The sequence below is a fragment of the Pan troglodytes genome, chromosome 1, assembly GCF_028858775.2.
Source record: "Pan troglodytes isolate AG18354 chromosome 1, NHGRI_mPanTro3-v2.0_pri, whole genome shotgun sequence".
Lineage (NCBI taxonomy): Eukaryota > Metazoa > Chordata > Mammalia > Primates > Hominidae > Pan > Pan troglodytes.
The window spans coordinates 220,143,141-220,162,482 of NC_072398.2; the positions used below are offsets into that span (position 1 = coordinate 220,143,141).

The window sequence follows — 19,342 nt, forward strand, 5'->3', positions numbered from 1 at the left end:
GGAATCTGGCAACACCCGGATTCTGGATTCTCCCACCCGTTTGCAGTGCTCCGCCCGTTGTATGACTAAAATGACTTCTTTCCAGTGATAAGGAAATAAAAGGCTTTTGATTTTTCAGCCGTGGAAGAGGTGGGGATGGAGGTGGGCCTGGCTTTCTGTGCCTGTTACTTTTCTTCTCTCTCACTCCTACAGGCTGCTTCTAACCACCCCATGAAATATTAGATCCCCACCTACAGACAACCCCCAAGGCTTGCCAAAGAGGGTCCCTTTTATCTTAGAATAATATCACCCTGGATACCTCTTGTGACCTCTAGTCACTTGCTGCCCTGATTTCCAACCTTATGGCTGCACAACGTCCTGTTCACCTGGTCAGTCATGAGGTCAGCACACCTGGGGACAGATCTGGCCAGCCAGGACAGAGCTGTTCACTCAACACACATTTTCTGAGCTTCTAAGGAGTGGATTAAAACACATTCGGTGTAGAAATAGATCAGGAGAGCAGCCAACACACACAGACTTGGTAAGTGCACAAAAAAGCTACAGCCTCAGGGGCATGGGGAAGGTGAAGGAGCTCCCTTGGGGCATCTGAAAGATGGGGAATGGGGGTTTAATTGGGGAATGCAGCTAAGAGGTAAGGTGGCAGCTCTCTACGTGAAATAGGCTAGGATACAGACATCAGCGTCAGACCTGGGGATCCAGTCCTGGTTCCGCACCTAGTGGCCTTGGGCAAGTGGCATAGCCTCTCGGGCTCAGTTCTGTTCCCTTGTAAGCAAGGACAATGCTATCTACCACCTGGGGATGGTGATCAAAATAAAATCATTTCCATAAAGTTCTCAGCACAGTGCTAGGCATGCTACAAGCAATCAATAAAGACAACTATGATGGCCATCTTGCAGGGACTCAGCACTGCACACTTGTTATGTGTTGACACGTTCTCAGCTCACTTGGGCTCCACAACAATCCTGCAAGGTAGGCAGGGAAGATTTCTACTTTATTCATTCATTTATTTATTTATTTTTTGAGACCGAGTCCCACTCTGTTGCCCAGGCTAGAGTGCAGTGGCGCGATCTTGGTTCACTACAACCTCCGCCTCCCAAGGTCAAGCAATTCTTTTACCTCAGCCTCCCTAGTAGCGGGGATTACAGGCACGTGCCACCACACCCAGCTAATTTTTATATTTTTAGTAGAGACAGAGTTTTGCCATGTTGGTAGGGCTGGTCTCAAACTCCTGGCCTCAGGTGATCCACCCACCTTAGCCTCCCAAAGTGCTGGGATTATACGTGTGAGCCACTGCACCCAGCCGGTTTTTAACATTCTTTCTCATTTTACACACAAGGAAAGTAAGGCTGTGAAGAGGTATGCAACTGGTTTGTTTTGGGCTACAGTACTGGTCTCTCAGCCCTTCAAATTTAGAGTTTTCCCCCAGTATACATTGCATTGAATGGTAATGGCTAACACTGAGTTCAGTGCTTAGCAAACAGGCCATTCATTAAACATAGACAGACTTGCTACCTGTTATTTCTCTTTTGGGGGCCAGGGAAATTGTGACCTTGGTGGCTCGGTCACTTGCCACTTGCCACATCCTCAGGGAAGGATGTAGAAGGCATTGAGGGAAACTGACTATACCTCCTTCACCCCCACCTCCCTCCCTCCATTGGTCAAGTTGCCATGGGCACAAGCCCAGGAAGGGCAGGGGGATGTTAACAAACTTCAGACACGAAGAGTCTGAGCATCTATAAACAGCAACGGAAGAAATGAAATTGGCCGCGTCCTCTAAGCCTGTCCCCGCAGCATGCTGGAGGAGGGTCACAGGGGATACGGAAGAGGAGGAGCTTTGGAGAGAGGATGCTTGTGCTCCCCCGCCTTTTCTTGGTATTTCTATTTGGGGGTTGGATTCCTGGGAGCTTCATCACATTTGGTTCTCAGCTGACTTTATATACTAAAAAATAACTTCCTTTCGCCTGACCATGGAGAGGGACTGCCAGGGGTGAAGGCAGCCCTGTCTGAGGCCAGAGGTCTGCCCACGTGGCGGATGAGGCAGGTGTGAGGCCAGCTTGAGCATCTGGATCCATTTGTCTCGGGCTGCTGGCTGCCTGCCATTTCCTCCTCTCCACCCTTATTTGGAGGCCCTGACAGCTGAGCCACAAACAAACCAGGGGAGCTGGGCACCAGCCAAGCGTCACCCTCTGTTTCCCCGCATGGGTACCAGCGTCGAGGAGAAAGAATCCTGAGGCACGGCGGTGAGATAACCAAGGACTCTTTTTTACTCTTCTCACACCTTTGAAGTGGGAGCCTCTTGAGTCAAATCAGTAAGAATGCGGCTCTTGCAGCTGAGGGTCTGGGGGGCTGTTGGGGCTGCCCAAGGCAGAGAGGGGCTGTGACAAGCCCTGCGGGATGATAACTTTAAAAGGGCATCTCCTGCTGGCTTCTCACTTGGCAGCTTTATCACTGCAAGTGACAGAATGGGGAGGGTTCTGTCTCTCCTGCGTGCTTGGAGAGCTGGGGGGCTATAAAAAGAGGAGGCACTGGGCAGCTGGGAGACAGGGACAGACATAGGCCAAGAGAGGGGAACCAGAGAGGAACCAGAGGGGAGAGACAGAGCAGCAAGCAGTGGATTGCTCCTTGACGACGCCAGCATGAGCTCCTTCTCCACCACCACCGTGAGCTTCCTCCTTTTACTGGCATTCCAGCTCCTAGGTCAGACCAGAGCTAATCCCATGTACAATGCCGTGTCCAACGCAGATCTGATGGATTTCAAGGTAGGGCCAGGAAAGCGGGTGCAGTCTGGGGCCAGGGGGCTTTCTGATGCTGTGCTCACTCCTCTTGATTTCCTCCAGGTCAATGAGGTTTATCCCTTTCCCTGTATTTTCCTTTTGTAAAGAATTTGCTGGACCATTTGGAAGAAAAGATGCCTTTAGAAGATGAGGTCGTGCCCCCACAAGTGCTCAGTGAGCCGAATGAAGAAGCGGGGGCTGCTCTCAGCCCCCTCCCTGAGGTGCCTCCCTGGACCGGGGAAGTCAGCCCAGCCCAGAGAGATGGAGGTGCCCTCGGGCGGGGCCCCTGGGACTCCTCTGATCGATCTGCCCTCCTAAAAAGCAAGCTGAGGGCACTGCTCACTGCCCCTCGGAGCCTGCGGAGATCCAGCTGCTTCGGGGGCAGGATGGACAGGATTGGAGCCCAGAGCGGACTGGGCTGTAACAGCTTCCGGGTAAGAGGAACTGGGGATGGAAATGGGATGGGATGGACACTACTGGGAGACACCTTCAGCAGGAAAGGGACCAATGCAGAAGCTCATTCCCTCTCAAGTTTCTGCCCCAACACCCTGAGTGCCCCATGGGTGTCAGGACATGCCATCTATTGTCCTTAGCTACAGTCTGCTGAGAAAATGCTTAAAAAAAAAAGGGGGGGCTGGGCACGGTGGCTCACGCCTGTAATCCCAGCACTTTGGGAGGCTGAGGCAGGCGGATCATGAGGTCAAGAGATCAAGACTATCCTGGCCAACATGGTGAAACCCCATCTCTACTAAAAATACAAAAATTAGCTGGGTGTGGTGGCGGGCACCTGTAGTCTCAGCTACTTGGGAGGCTGAGGCAGGAGAATCACTTGAACCCAGGAGGCAGAGGTTGCAGTGAGCAGAGATCGCGCCACTGCAGTCCAGCCTAGGTGATAGAGCGAGACTGTCTCAAAAAAAAAAAAAAAAAAAAAAAGGCCAGGCACGGTGGCTCACGCCTGTAATCCCAGCACTTTGGGAGGCCAAGGCGGGTGGATCACGAGGTCAGGAGATGGAGACCATCCTGGCTAACACGGTGAAACCCCGTCTCTACTAAAAATACAAAAAATTAGCCAGGCGTGGTGGCGGGCGCCTGTAAGTCCTAGCTACTCCAGAGGCTGAGGCAGGAGAATGGCGTGAACCCGGGAGGCAGAGCTTGCAGTGAGCAGAGATGGCGCCACTGCACTCCAGCCTGGGCGACAGAGCAAGACTCCGTCTCAAAAAAAAAAAAAAAAAAAAAAGCAACTGCCACTAGCCCTGGGAAATTAAAATATTCATAGAGCCAAGTTATCTTTGCATGGCTGATTAGCAGTTCATATTCCTCCCCAGAACTGCAAGATCCTGAAGGGCTTAAGTGAAATTTACTCTGATGAGTAACTTGCTTATCAATTCATGAAGCTCAGAGGGTCATCAGGCTGGGGTGGGGGCCGGTGGGAAGCAGGTGGTCAGTAATCAAGTTCAGAGGATGGGCATGCTCATACATGAAGCTGACTTTTCCAGGACAGCCAGGTCACCAAGCCAGATATGTCTGTGTTCTCTTTGTAGTACCGAAGATAACAGCCAGGGAGGACAAGCAGGGCTGGGCCTAGGGACAGACTGCAAGAGGCTCCTGTCCCCTGGGGTCTCTGCTGCATTCGTGTCATCTTGTTGCCATGGAGTTGTGATCATCCCATCCAAGCTGCAGCTTCCTGTCAACACTTCTCACATCTTATGCTAACTGTAGATAAAGTGGTTTGATGGTGGCTTCCTCGCCTCTCCCACCCCATGCATTAAATTTTAAGGTAGAACCTCACCTGTTACTGAAAGTGGTTTGAAAGTGAATAAACTTCAGCACCATGGACAGAAGACAAATGCCTGCGTTGGTGTGATTTCTTTCTTCTTGGGAAGAGAATTCAGGCCGATATTCCTTGTCGTTTTACTCTTTGTCAGAGGAAAGAATGCTGAGTTTTTCTTCTTCCTTTCATTTCACCCTCCTTTTTTGGTGGGTGGTTGGGGAGGCCTCAAATTCCACTCCTAGTGGGGTTTTTGTTATTTTTAGGGGGGAACATTCAGAAAATGAGAGTATTAATTAGATTTTCTCTGGTACATTTCGAGAGAGTTAGGTTCTACAGCTAAGTTAATGGTGCTTTTAGTTTTGAAAAGAGTAAGCAGAGTGTTGAATTTAAAAGCTGAGCAGGCCGGGTGTGGTGGCTCACTCCTGTAATCCCAGCATTTTGGGAGGCCAAGGTGGGCAAATCACTTGAGCCCAGGAGTTCAAGACCAGCCTGAGCAATAGAGTGAGACCCCATCTCTACAAAAAATTTAAAAATTAGCCAGGCATGATGATGTGCACCTGTAGTTCCAGCTATTCAGGAGGGCGAAGTGGGAGGATGGCTTGAGCCTGGGAGGTGGAGGCTGCAGTGAGCTGGTATCGTGCCACTGCACTCCAGCCTGGGTGACAGAATGAGACTTGTCTCAAAAAAATAAAAACTGAGCAAAGTGAAGAAAGGTTTGCCATGCAGACAAACTACAAGTTCATGTGCCTTTTGTGTACTAACAAGTATTTGGAAAACAGCCATAGTCTTTGCCTAATCTGGGTCTGAAGGGCCTGGGCTTGTATTTTACTAAGATAAGAGCTGCTGGAGAAGATGCCGGCTTTTTGTATCTGCTCCTGAAGAGGGTATTTGCTCTGAGCACAAAACACCAGGCAATAAGTTCACCTTAAACAGAGTAAACTGTTTTCCCACCTGTTACCCCCATGGATCCCAACCTCATCAGATTCTATGACACTCCAACACCCCACACCCACACATGCCGCTGTGCCTTTATTTCTGCTGTTCCTTCCACCTGGGGTGTCCTTCCTCTGGTCCTCCCAAGGACATTGTACTGATTTCTTAAGGCTCATATGAACACTACTTCTTTCCTGATACCTCATGCCTAGTAACAATGAGTCCCTTCGTAGGCAGCGTTGCACATGTAACCGTTATAATAGCACACAACACGAGTTGCCTATGTGCAATTGCTTGTGTCTACGTCCCTAGACTGCAAGCTCTTTGAGGGCAAATGCCCCTTCGGCACTCTCAGAGTTGACGCCCCATAAATGTTGGTCAAATTGCCTTGGTCTTGTCCAGAAATTAGGAAAAGAGGAAATGAAGTAGTAACTTGCTCCTTGCGGAGGAAAGGGGGAGGCTCCCAGTGAACTGATGGCAGGGGGTGGAGGTGGGGGGAGAGCCTCATCTAACCACCTCCAGTCAAAATCTTCTCTATCTGGACTTTAAATACCAGGAAAACCAGAGGGTAGAGAATGACAGGGATGAAAGTAAGAGCGACAGGAGACAGCACTGGCCCAAACCTGGCTCCTGAGGTCTGGGATGGTGTTGCGGGTTGCTAGGAGGGGAAGTAGCCCATTCTCAAGGTGTCACCGTAACACAGGGAGTTCTCATTGAATGGAACTGACTGAAAAATGACAAAAACACAAGGCAGAAGATGCCCCTGGGACTTTCAGAACACTTGCGGATGGATGCAGGAGCTGAACTGGCTGCGACCACTGATGGAACGGCCACTTCTCTCACTGATGGAATGATGATTTGAAGCAGATCAGAGACAGAGGCCGCGCTTCTTGCAAAACCAAAAGCAAGCGAACAAAAAGCAATGGCAGATGGCAACAACAGAAGCTGGCCATGGGTCTTCACCTCTCCAGACCCAGCAGCAGTTTCACTTCTTCTGGTTGGACATCGGGGCAATCTGTTTGTGGGGCAACTTCCTAAACACTAGGAAGAAACAGAATGGATTCCCCATCCGCTGCTCCTCCAGGACGTGGCTGCTAGCAGGAGGAGATGAATTCTAGAGGAGAGGATCAGGAAGAGTGTTCATCTGAAGGGAGAAACAGACAACAGTGACCTCTGCTAAGATCCACAGGATGAAATCTGTTCTTATTAATGTCACTGTCTAATACAGAGAAGTGGACCCGCAAGAATGAAGAGCCCCGCTGCCCAGCTGCATAGAGAGAGCTCTGAGACTCTAAAACTACGTCCTAGTGTAATTTCCACACATCAGAAAGAGGGGGAGTAAAATAAAAAGCAAGTATCCCTTGAAAGAAAGAGCAGCAGGGCCGGGCGTGGTGGTTCACGCCTGTAATCCCAGCAGTTTGGGAGGCCGAGGCGGGTAGGATCACGAGGTCAGGAGATCGAGACCATCCTGGCTAACACGGTGAAACCCCATCTCTACCAAAAATACAAAAAATTAGCCGGGCATGGTGGCGGGCGCCTGTAGTCCCAGCTACTCGGGAGGCTGAGGCAGGAGAAGGGCGTGAACCTGGGAGGCGGAGCTTGCAGTGAGCCGAGATGGCACCACTGCACTCCAGCCTGGGTGACAGCGAGACTCTGTCTCAAAAAAAGAAAGAAAGAAAGAAAGAAAGCAGCATGGAGACAAAAGGCTAAAGGAGACAGAGGAGACAGAAGACATTTTATTCTCACATGTTAGGGTTACAATGAGAACTCCCAAGTTCCAAAGGTTCAAATAAAAATAGCATTTTACAAATTAAAAAAAATACAATTTATATACACAGTGGAATTAGCTAACATCATACAAACAAAGAGTGCAAACAGAAAAAAGGAAGCTGCGACTGCGGCAATGGCCAAGGTCCGCAGAGCTGTGGTGCAATACTGCACATCAATACTGCAGGGCTGGCGAGGCCACCTTGGGCCTCTGGAAAGGCTTTCCTGTCACCCAGGGTCATGTCAGTGCATAATTCTGCATCACAAATGCCATACAGTGGACTGGGTCCTGAAAGTGTCCCTTCCAGCTGGGAACTGTTAAGTTAATCAAGGTCAGGAGCAAATCATCCCTCAGCACAAGGTCCCAAAGCCAGGGCCGGGGGCCCACTGGCCCCACTCCCTGATCACCTCGCCTAGGGGCCATGGAACACCAAGCTGGAGATGAAACACAAACCACCACCTCTTGCCACCCGTAGGCTCCCGGTCCACGGATCTGCTTTACTGAGGCGCCTGATCACTGGGTGATGGGGCTGCTAATGGGTGAGATGCTGAAAAGGCTGGTTTCTAATGGACAGAAATGGAAGGAGCGAGGCTCACAGTTGATTTGTCATGAGTGGCGAAGTTGCTGTCTTTGGGCTTATCTGGAAAGCGCAGATGCAGAGAGAGGAGAAAAGGAAACCACGTGCCTTTGCATGGGGCCTGGGTTTGGGGCCTCCTTGGCAGCCGTCCAGTCAGTTTAGGGGAGGGAGGTATTTGCATTCTACTGTCTATCTCTGGGCTAAACTGATGGGAACAAAATATCTGGTGACTTAAACACAACAGGATGTGCACGAGGGATGAATTCCAATAACATTCACCGGGGCAGCCTCAGGGCAGGCGGCTGCTGATCCAGCCCTCGAGAGGCCGGGGTCCTCCTGCAGGGCGTTAGCTCTGCCAGCTCCGGGAAGGGGCGGGGAGAGGGGACGAAGTGTCTGTGACAGGTGATCACACCATTCTCCTGACTTGGACAATTGGCTTCCTTCTTAATAAAAGGAAGAAATAACATGATCAAGCTCTGAACACTGCCATAAAACACAGCAGCAGCTGGCCAAACAGTAACATTTAAATAAGAATTGCCTTTTTGGTCCTTGTGATGTCCTGCATTATTTCCTGGGAGTATTATCCCCATTTCATAAGTCGAGTGCATTCTGGGAAGCAGAAACATTTAGAAGTCAAAGCAATTTTGGTCAGGGAGATAAGAAAATGGGGAAAATGGAGGGGCCACAATCAGCTAGAAAAGACCTCGAAGCAGCCCCATCTCTGGAGTGGAATTATTCCCTAGAGTGTGCTGAGCGCAAGATCTGGACCAGCAGAGCCAGGACTGATGCTCACCCCAGGGTGAAAGGCAGACTTGGCCAAGGAGGTCGCCCAGGGCTGGGCCTGAGAGAGCTGTGCTGCCAGGGCCAGGTGCCGAGGCCCGTGGGCAACCTCCACGGTTTTAAAAAAAACTAAACGTAAATGAAGGCCATCTTGAGCCAAAGCACGTCTGCCCCAGGTATGCCTGCTGGGACTGATACCATGTAGAAGGTGGGGGAAGATAAGCGCGAATGCCCAATGCCCAGATGCTCACTTTGGGTGCCTAGTCAGAGGGGGCGGGCCAGCCTGGAGAAGAACGACGTCCCTGAACAACAGGGTGTGCTTCCCATGCTTCATGTGAAACCTTCAGGCACGTGCTGGCAGGAAGCATCTTCCTCACGCACCCTCCCTGCGGCACAGGAGGCCCTCCTGAAGGGCCTCTGTATGTAAGCTTGGGACAGCTAGTGCAGGGGAGAGAGAGGTGTTTGTGAAGGGCAGACAGCCTCTTCCTCAAATAGGCCATCTGCTTTATCATAGCACATACCTTTCAGTGGTCACTGGCTCAGAAGTGCTTCCTTTCTACCTTGGAAAAAAAATGGTAGCATTCCCCAGAGTTGAGTGAAGCTGCTTTATCTAGGAGTGCCCTGCTTTCAGCTAACTTTGGTGGGTGATGCCAAGATCCTCTGAGCTCTGCCTGCTTCATCAGGAAGATGGAGATCAAAACTTAAGGAAATGAAAAGGATCTGGGCACAAACGTGTTACTGGGAGACTGGGAATAATCTGCAGATGGAGAGAAAGCTGCAATGTTAAGGATTAGGGTAGACGTAAATCCGATCCTATTATCAGATTGACCATCCAGGGGCTATTAGTGTGATTTTAATCCTTTGTGTTTCTGGTGGGTGGTGGTTCTAAGGAGAGTCAAACCACAGGGCAAGACCAGAGCCTCTGCTCACACCCAGGAGCAGAGTGTTTCCCTTAAAACAAACTAGCGAGGATACCGTGTTAGGAGTCCCAAATAAGGGAAGGCCTCTCTGAAATATGGAGAATTTTCTCAATGCCCAATTCCTAAATCTAGTCATGAACTGAATGTTGTCACTGGCATCTCCCTAGCTTTTGCCTTGGCCAAGTCCCTCTCACACATTTAAGGCAACAGCCGGGTTCTCTAGGAAAGTAGCAAAGATGGCCAGGAACACTGCTCGGAGTGCAGCCCGGGGCCCGCCTGATTCTACCTCTGCTTCTGGCTCTGGTGGAGCCAGGGGTGGGCCTGTGCCAACACTGGAGGGTGGGAACACAGGGAGCAGGAAGTGGGAAGATCCTTGCTGGGGAAGTCAGAAAAGTCCAAGCTCTGATGGTTCAAAACCACCCCCAGGACCTCTGACCAGCAAGGTGTCCGATGACTCCCGGCTTTCTGAGTGAGTGGGTGACTGGGAATCTTCCATGCCCCGGAACAGCCCCAGCCAGCTGTGCCTGCCGGAGTGAGCATGATTTGCCTCCCCAGGCAGCACCGGGAGAGGGTGGGCTGGGCTGTCAGATGGTCTGGTAGTGCTGCCTCAGCCGGGCCTGCAGAAATTCATAGGTGAGGTTGTGCCGTGTGATGATCCCCACGATCTAGGGCAAAGAGAAGAAAGCCTGAGTCACCTTCAGGGTAAAACCCGCTGGCGAGAACAGGAGTGACAGGAGCCGGACCTGTTAGTTTGTCACAGAATGTGGAGGCCTGGATAGTGCAGAGCCAGACACAGCTTGATTGGGATAAACAGATAACGAGGGCTCACACATTGGAGGCCGAGGGGACAAGGTTAGCTCCAAAAAGGGCTTGGGCCAGCTGGCATCTGAACTAAAATGTCCTTCCACAGGGCACATGCTCAGCGCTCAGCTCCCATCATGACCAGCCTGCTTCACAGATGTGCAAGCGGTGGGGCCCTTGAAGTCTCCTGAGATTATGACCCCTGCCACGCCTCATACTCACCACCTTGCAAAGTGACCTATGGGAGTCATTTGTTACAGGTCATTACAGTGGTTCCCACGTGTCACTGTTGTTGGGAACTCCAAAGCCACGTCATAAACTATGTTAGGACTCTGTCAGTGTAGTTGGCAATTACATTTCAAGGGACATAAGTTAATCTACTGCAACAAAACCTGTGTAAGTACGCACTATGCATGCCAGGGTTGTGCCGCGTAGAAGAAAAGACTGAGGCCGGGTGCAGTGGCTGACGCCTGTAATCCCAGCACTTTGGGAGGCCGAGGCAGGTGAATCACTTGAGTTCAGGAGTTCAAGACCAGCCTGGGCAACATGGCGAAACCCTGTCTCTACCATAAATACAAAAACTAGCTGGGCATAGTGGCGCATGCCTGTGGTCCCAGCTACTCAGGAGGCTGAGGTGGGAGGACTGCTTGAGCCTGGAAGGTCGAGGCTGCAGTGAGCCGAGATCTTGCCACTGCACTCCAGCCTGCGTGACAGAGTGAGACCCTGTCTCAAAACAACAACAACAGCAACAACAACAAAAGACTGAGAGGGTGGCCTTGAAAAGTTACCAGGGCTACCGCGACAGGGTAGGGACGAGGGTTTGGTTTTTGCTTGTTTTTTGCTCATATGTGTTTTTGTATTTTCCTACAATGAAATAATATTTGTGTAATAAGAAAATAATATTTGTGTAATAAGAAAATAATGAAGTTCTAAAAAGAAGAAAAAAAGGAAAGTCTGCAGCAATAATTACTAGGTGTTTTATATCTTTGTAAAACTCAAAGTATTTTGCTTGAAATTCTCTCATCAAATGCGCAAATCCCCACACAGGTGGAGAACCAAGGAACACCAGTGGTACGGAGTGAAGAGCAACATTTCAGGAGGAAGACACAGCCTGGTAGAGGCGCGGCTCTGGCTGGAAAGGACGGCCAGTGGGACGCTGCTGCCATCTGCTGGCAGGCAGGGGAAAGGGTCCCGAGTGCACGGAAGCCGAGCAGGGTTCAAAGCTAGTGTTGGGCCACCCTCTCCCCTCCTGGTGGGATGCCTATGTTTCTGGTGAGAAGCCTGGGTGCACAAACAGCACCTGGCTGGGGGATCCTCTCTCAAAGGTGGGGGCAGGGCTGGGGCCTCGCTCACCTCTCCCACAGCGTTCACCACGGGCAGGTGGCGCAGGCCCATCGTTCTGAACAGGTTGAAGACTTGGGAGACGTGGGTGTTGGGCGAGACGGTGAAAGGTGAAGGGTTCATGTATGGGGTGACATCCTGCAAAGAGACCATGTGTCACTGACTGCCTGAGACGCCAACGGCACGAAGAGGCAGCTCCGCATGGGACAGGCCGGGGCAGCCCTTCTCACCACGATCATGCGCGGGTTGAGCAGCGTCAGGTCCAGGTCGTGGATGTCGGGGTACCGCGGGTAGTCCTCGGCCATCTCGGCATAGGAGAGGCGCGGCTGGCTGGCGCTCTGCAATTCCAACCCAGACACTGTCCGTGCTCAGGCAGCAGTGGCCAGCAGGGTCACCTTAGAGCCCCTCCCCTTGATGCCTGAATACGCCCAGCTCCAGGCTGCTGAGGCAGGTGGTGCAGCAGCAGCAAGCGCTCCAGAGTGAGAGCTCTCCAGTCAAACCAAGTCCTTGGCCAAGTCCTAGCTGTGGCACCCTGGGCAAGTCCCCTGATCTGTCTGCACTCCCTTTCTTCCTGATTCATGAGATGCAAATGGCTTATTTGGAAGTTTAAGTGAGAAAGCACTAAGTAAAGTGGCTGGGGGGTGAATGTCTCCCCCCACCAAAAGATATGGCCAAGTCCTAAGCCCTAGTACCTATGAATGTGACCTTTCTGGAAACAAGGTCTCTGCAGATGTGACCGAGTTCAGATGAACCCATGCTGGATTAGGGCGGGCCCCAAATCCGGTGACAAGCGTCCTTAGGGAAAGGAGAGAAGATACATAGGAGAATGCCATGTGATGACAGTGGCGAGGATGGGGGCTGTGTTCACAGTCAGGAGCACCAAGGTCTGCAGGCAACTCCCATGAGCTAGGAAGGGGCAAGGACAGCACCAGACCCAGGGAGCGCTGCCCTGGTGACACCTGGATTTTGTACTTCTGGCCTTGAACTATGAAGGAATAAACCGCTGTTGCTTCTCACCACCCGGCTGTGGCGACTCCTCCCCTAAGTCCACTCTGCACTTCTCGCCTTGCATTCAGCTTTCCCTATGGCACTGTTCACGGCCCGCCGGGCAGCGCCCAACCCCTCGAGCTTCGTCAGGCCTGGCCTGGCTGATTTCTGCCTCGGAGAGACTTACCGACTGGCTTTCAGAGTAACAAACTCCTCGGACAAGCAGGGTGACAAGCTGCGACCGAAGGATCAGGCCGTGGAAGGTCAGAGGGCGGAACCGCTCCTCCATGGTCCAGTCTTCACTTGGGGACTGGTCAGGGTATAGGTTGGGGTAGGGAGTGTATCTGTTACACAAAAACCAGATGCTGCCTGGGATACCCTCAGCGGGAGCGCTTCTGATCCATGTTCCCAGCCCGCTCCCCATCCAACTTTCCCAGGAAACTCAGGAGCCACCTCACAACATCTGAGCCAAGGGCTCACCCCACCGCCGTGTAGCCCTGTGGGCAGTGGGGGCCCCGCCAGGCTCTCACCTCCTTTCCAGCATCTGCTGCAGGAGGTCCTCCTTCTCGGCTGGCTCCTCAGAGGCGATGTGCTCATCACACATGTTCCGTAGCTCGCTGGACGGATAGGACTTCATGGACTGGCTCCGTTTGCGCTGCTCGCCGGCCCGGGTGAGGATGCTGGATTTCTGTGGGTGGGGAGGCCACAGGCTACTGTGCGTGGGCAAACGAACATAGCAGTACTGATGGAGCTTAAGGATTTGGGTGACAGGGAGGGTCAGAAGCATATCCGGACGCAGGAACTTAAAGGGGCTGAGGTTCAAAAGAGTGGCTCAGGCTGGTGGTTCAAAGGAGCCTGAACCCTAGGACCTGGCTGCAGCTTCTGTGGTTTCCTTTAATCTGGGAAGAGCAGCTTGATTCTCCAGAGGGGAACAAGCCATCTCCTACATCCTGTCTTGATAGAATTGTCAATCAACGTGCCTGCCCCCAAAGCCAAGGAGTGGCACACGACCCAAGTGAGGCAACAGGATACCCCCTCTCCCTGGATTCTGAATCGGAATCAGGAGGAACCCAGGGCCAGTGCTCCTTCCTCCTGGTACCCAAGGGATGTCTGCTAGACCCTGCACTGCTCCCCACAGCACATGGTTCTGGTCCTTCAGCTTTCCCAGCTGTCCTGAGCTTTCCTGTGGATTTCTTTCTCTTTCTTAAGGAGGTCGAAGTCCATTTCTGTTGCTGGCATCTCTAGAACTCTCCCTGATACTCTCACACAGTAAACAAACCATGAAAGCTGCTGACTTGAAAAACAGATCTGTCCACATGCTCATTGCGGCAAGAACGCACACACATCTTCACGGCCTGATAAAGCTGCCCCTGCTGTCAAATCTACTCTCCCTGTCGCGTGTGATGAGAACAGTGCCAACTTCCCCTGAGAGCCGGTAAGTCCACCCCAGCCAGGGGTGGGCAAAGCACTAAGCCGTGTGAGACGGGACCGCTTGTCTCTCACCTGCCTTTCCTCTCATGCCGTTTTCTTTACCTTGAACTTGATGTTGTTGCTGATGAGCTGGTTGCCCTTCATGAACTCCTTCTCGTTACCGCGGTTCTCTGTGACCACCGGGAAGGCGTGGTGGACCGTGGTGCGCAGGATGCTCACCAGAGACTGGATGCGGGTGTGCGGGTAGACGTAGGTCAGGTTGGGCTCCATGATGTCGCTGGCTCTCAGCCTGGGGGAGGAGGGCAAGTCATCCAGCCTCGTGACAGAGCCCGCAGGCCCCTGGGAGCAAGCTGTGCTGGCTCTCCAGCCCTGCTCAGACCACGGGCGGGGTGGGGGGCTCTTCTGAACTGCCCCAGCTCTCCCTCAAACCCGATGCATTCCTTTGTACTTCTATCCCCCGACACATGCTGTTCCCGCACCTGGAATGTCGTTCCCTGCTGTACCAGGCTGATGGGCTCGGGCTCATCCCTCAGCTCAACAGCAACATCCCCTCACCAGGAAGCCCTGGCTGCTGGTCCAGGGGCTGGCCACGCCCTCCTCGGTGCCCTGCAGCACGCTCCACATACTACCCCTGAACCGCTAATTGTGCTACAGCATTTACCACAACTGGGTAAATGGGTGGGCTGGGCGCAGCGGCTCACGCATGTAATCCCAGCACTTTGGGAGGCCGAGGCCAGCAGATTGCTTGAGCCCAGGAGTTCAAAACCAGCCTGGGCAACACAGCAAAACCCCATTTCTATAAAAAAAATGTTAAAAATTAGCCAGGTGTGGTGGCACGCGCCTGTGATCCCAGCTACTCAGGAGGCTGAGGTGGGAGGATCGCTTGAGCCTGGGAGGCATAGGTTGCAGTGAGCTATAATCATGCCACCCTACTCCAGCCTAGGCGACAGAGTGAGATCCTGTCCCAAAAAAGAAAAACAATAATAATAAAATAAACACAGCACTTGGGTCCCCCTTTAGATCAGGGCACAGCAAACTGTAGCCCACCGATCAAGTCCGTCACGCTTACTGCTTTCCTGCTGCAATGACAGAGTTGAGTAGTCGTGACAGAGACCATACAGCCCGGAAAGTTGAAAATAAACTCCTGTCTGGCCCTCCACAGAAACGGCTTGCTGGCCCCCGTGTTAGCCCGTAAGGGCCTTGCCTGCTATCTAGACACAGGAAGCCCAGGTACCTGTGGATTAGCAGGTGGGTTATGAGGTGATTATGCCCAGAACAATCCCGGCTGGCAGTAGGGCATTCTGGTGGGCACATGTGAAACAGGCTATTCTCACTCCTGGGGCTGGGCATACCCTTAAACATTCAATCACATCACGAACTTGATCCAGAGACCTCACCTCATATCTAACCAGAATGCCATGGGAGTCAAACCACCACGAAGAGGCCCTGCCCACTGCAGTCCCAAAGTGCCTGTGTCCCCTGCCCTGCCCCCGCAGCCCCCAGCCCATGGGCTGCTCCATATTCTCACACATGCTCAGGAATGGGTGTGTTGCTTCTTTCAGCCCAAGAAAAGTGAGTTACTGTTTCCTACCCTAATAACAACATTCCTTAGGCCTCAGAGCTTATATATTCTGAAACTAGGACATGAGCAAAATCATGGCCTTACTTGTCCATTTCCACCTCTGTCTCCCATTCCAGAAGCGGCACGCCTCGCAGGCCCACGTGGATATCATAAATGCCCTTATTGAAAAAGTCCCCTGTCCATTTGGCCACCTGAAACACAAAGCAAAGACCTAAAAATAGGTCCTATGGGGCGGACGTGGCCCTGAGCCTGACAGGGGCCTGGAGGGAGTGTGCTCACCATCAGTGTGACCATGATGGGGAGCCCGTAGGTGATCTCATTGGTGGACTCGATCAGGATGACCGTGAGGCTGATGGTCATGCGGACCACCCCGCCCAAGAAAGCCGCTGCACCAATCAGGGCAAAGGTCCCCGAATAGATGTGGCCCAATCCAATGTAGCTAGTGAAGGAAAACACCGAGAACATGGCTTTGAACCACACCGATAGGCTGTGGGGAGGACCTACAGCTCATACTCTTGTGCCTATGCACATATGTGCATGCATGGGCACAGACACATGAACGCACGCACACGCACACACATGCGTACACACGCACACGTGCACACACATGCACATGCGCACACACACGCACACAGAGTACCTTTTTAGGACATTGGCAACTAAACGTCCAAAAGCAGCTCCACACAGCAGAGAAGGCACAAAAAGGCCACTTGGAACAGAAATGCCGTAAGTCCAACATGCAAGCAAGAAATAGAGAACGAAGAACAAGGCCAGAGTGACGGGGCTGAAAGTACCTGCAAGGGAAGAGCCAACCTGAGTCCCACTACCGGATGTCTGCCAAGGCCCAGTAGACCTACCGGGCCCGACCACACCCCATACCAGTTCCCCTTCCAACACTGGAGGCAGAAACCAATCTTTTGTCTGGGTGGGCGTTACAAAGAAGTCCTGGTCTTGCTTGGAATGAAGGGCAAGCCTGGCTGTGTCCGAGATGACACCAATCACCCACGATTGGGCTGCAGTGCAGACACTCACCATCCTGGTGGAAGAGCTGGAGGATGGCAGACTCCTGCGGGTTGAAGAAGAGTGTGGCCATGTCATTGTAGGTATCATTGGGACAAAAAAATGTCTTGATACTTGAATTCACATCTTCTGTGACCTAAGAAGAAGGAATCAGAAAATCAGTACAAGGACACCTGACTTTGAGTCTTCAAGTGGGATGTCTCCAGCCGGGTCCAAAACAGGTGGCTGCACAGCTTTCCCCATCAATCAAACAGGCCAAAAACTGACCTCTACCAATGGCAACCACGCGGGCAAGTGTATTCTTCACATTCTGAATGCACAGATGAAAGAATCGGGATAAGGGCCTTTTGTTCATCCACACTCATGATGAAAATGTCACTATGGCCGTGATTCACCGTGAATTTGGTTCTGCTTCCTCTCCCGGTGCTAACTTTCTAAGTGATGCTGCTAGAAGCCTGGCCTGAGAGCCCTAGGACTGGGGGAAGATGAGGCAGGTGAGAGCAAGTGACTGGGAGTTGACAGGTATCTGGGGAGGAAAATCCAGGGCACCACTTGACCGAAAGCCCCAACTCTGGTTCCAAATAAAAAAAGCCTTTGATTTTGCTGCAATTTGCTACAAAAAAAAAAAAAAAAAAGCGCCTGAATTTGCTGCAAAAGAAAACCCACCTCCATAATGCCTGGAGAGCAGACCCAGTCCTCCAGGCTGCCTCTCCTTCTAAACCCCATCTGGGGAACAAAACCCAAACAGAAAAAGAGATTATTTCTTCTACTACTTCTACACATTTTAGACCTCATTTTCTTGCCATCATTCTGTGTGGGAAGATGGGATCTTTGCTAGAGGGCAAGGGTGTTTCAAGTGTGCTGTTTTATTTTCTAGTTGACAGTGTACAACGGTACAAGGTTGTACTTCACACCTATCACTGTGCATGCAAATAGGGAGTCTTATTACAAAGGTTAATCAAGGCTATGGGTTTCTTCTGGATGACACAGCTGTGGAGATGCCATTATGTGGACGTGCTAACAATACCAGGGGGTGGTTTGTGTGACCCCGCCAGGTGAAACGGGCTGGGCAATATAGACGTATGCAGGCTGCTGTGAAAACAGCACGGCACTGCTGACTGGCAGCACCTGGCACTGGTGAGCCATGTGCAGAGCCTCAGCGTTGTGGAGTGCACGGGGGATAAGCTCAGCTGATGGCTTCATAATAGACACATGCAGTGTTTCCCAAACTGTCTGGAGGAAGTTCAGTCCTGAAGGCTTTCCAGAGAGTCCTGTGGTCAACTGCATTGAGAAACATCCTAGCAATTCTTGGAAATCAGTGTGTCTGCTAAAAGCTGAGCACAGGCTCCAAAATCAGATGGCTTTGTCTCTAAACTCTGCCACTCTCTAGTGACGTTGAGAAGGATATTTCATTTTGTGAGTTTCCTCACCTATAAAATGGTTAACAACACCTACCCTCTCACTATATATGACTAGCTGAAGGTTTTTGGTCAAGACCACACTGTGCCTCAGCTTCCTTAGCTGTAAAATGGGGGCACAGCTACTGGCCAGCAAGCACAGTGCTGATAAGGATTAAATGAAATCATATAAAGTACTCAGTGGAATATCTGGTACACAATACAGACACCAAACATTTATAAGACTTATGGGAATAAGGCCCTAGAAGTTCTGTACTAAAGGAACGTATTTAGGTTGGGTGCTGTGGCTTGCGTCTATAATCCTAGCACTCCTAAAACAGGAGATCGTTTTAGGCCAGAAGTTCGAGACCAGCCTGGGCAATAAAGTGAGATCCTGTCTCTATAAAAATAAGCTGGATGTGGTGGCATGCACCTGTAGTCCCAGCTACTTGGGAGGCTGAGATGGGAGGATCGCTTGAGCCCAGGAGTTTGAGGTTACAATAAGCTATGATCACACCACCGTACTCCAGCCTGGGTGACAGAGTGAGATCCTGTCTCTAAAAAGATAAAGAAGCATATTTAATTCCTAGCCCATTTGACCATAGAATCGTTTTTTGTATGCTTTAAATCACACGCATCAAGGTATCTGTCTGGTAATGAGCTAGGCTTGGGAATAACTAGTAACAGGGGTCGGCAAACTTTTCCATAAAGAGCCAGACAGTAAATATTTTAGAAGTTGCCAGTGACGTACAGTCTCTGCGGCATATTCTTTTTTTTCCCTCAACCCTTTAAAAATATATAAACCAGCTGGACACGGTGGCTCACGCCTGCAATCCCAGCACTTTGGGAGGCCGAAGTGGGCGGATCACGAGGTCAGGAGTTCAAAACAAGCCCAGCCAAAATAGTGAAACTCCATCTCTACTAGAAATACAAAAATTATCTGGGCATGGTGGTGCGCGCCTAAAGTCCCAGCTACTTGGGAGGCTGAGGCAGGAGAATCGCTTGAACCCAGGAGGTGGAGTTTGCAGTGAGCCGAGATCTTGCCACTCCACTCCAGCTTGGGCAACAGAGTGAGACTTTGCCAAAAAAAAACAAAAACAAAAAAAACACATATATATATATAAACCAGGCTGGGCGTGGTGACTCACACCTGTAATCCTAGCAATTTGGGAGGCCGAGACGGGTGGATCACTTGAGGTCAGGAGTTCGAGACCAGCCTGGCCAACATGGTGAAACACCATCTCTACTAAAAATACAAAA

The 19,342-nt window shown here is 51.4% G+C and overlaps 2 protein-coding genes across 11 annotated transcripts in view; one reads left to right on the forward strand and one right to left on the reverse strand.

Moving 5' to 3' along the window:
* Positions 1-2,537: 2,537 nt before the first annotated feature.
* Positions 2,538-4,621, forward strand: NPPA (natriuretic peptide A). The gene is made up of 3 exons (XM_009448313.5): positions 2,538-2,759; positions 2,882-3,208; positions 4,316-4,621. The coding sequence occupies exons 1-3, from the start codon at positions 2,637-2,639 to the stop codon at positions 4,325-4,327; spliced, it is 462 nt and encodes a 153-aa protein (XP_009446588.1). The 5' UTR covers positions 2,538-2,636; the 3' UTR covers positions 4,328-4,621.
* A 2,578-nt stretch (positions 4,622-7,199) lies between these two features.
* Positions 7,200-19,342, reverse strand: part of CLCN6 (chloride voltage-gated channel 6) — a 36,790-nt gene continuing 24,647 nt past the window's right edge. For 5 of the 10 annotated variants that reach the window (XM_063786177.1, XM_001140805.6, XM_063786172.1 and 2 more), the window contains 10 exons: positions 16,698-16,821; positions 16,306-16,459; positions 15,945-16,104; positions 15,750-15,856; positions 14,186-14,372; positions 13,183-13,340; positions 12,840-12,996; positions 11,896-12,003; positions 11,678-11,803; positions 7,200-10,188 (listed from right to left, as the gene is read on the reverse strand). In XM_063786177.1, coding sequence (XP_063642247.1) covers positions 10,108-10,188; positions 11,678-11,803; positions 11,896-12,003; positions 12,840-12,996; positions 13,183-13,340; positions 14,186-14,372; positions 15,750-15,856; positions 15,945-16,104; positions 16,306-16,459; positions 16,698-16,821 — 1,362 coding nt within the window. In that variant the 3' untranslated portion in view covers positions 7,200-10,107. Of the gene's footprint in view, positions 10,189-11,677; positions 11,804-11,895; positions 12,004-12,294; positions 12,461-12,839; positions 12,997-13,182; positions 13,341-14,185; positions 14,373-15,749; positions 15,857-15,944; positions 16,105-16,305; positions 16,460-16,697; positions 16,822-19,342 lie in introns of those variants that run through there. The other 5 variants (XR_679837.5, XR_010148217.1, XM_063786179.1 and 2 more) reach the window with 4 other exon arrangements.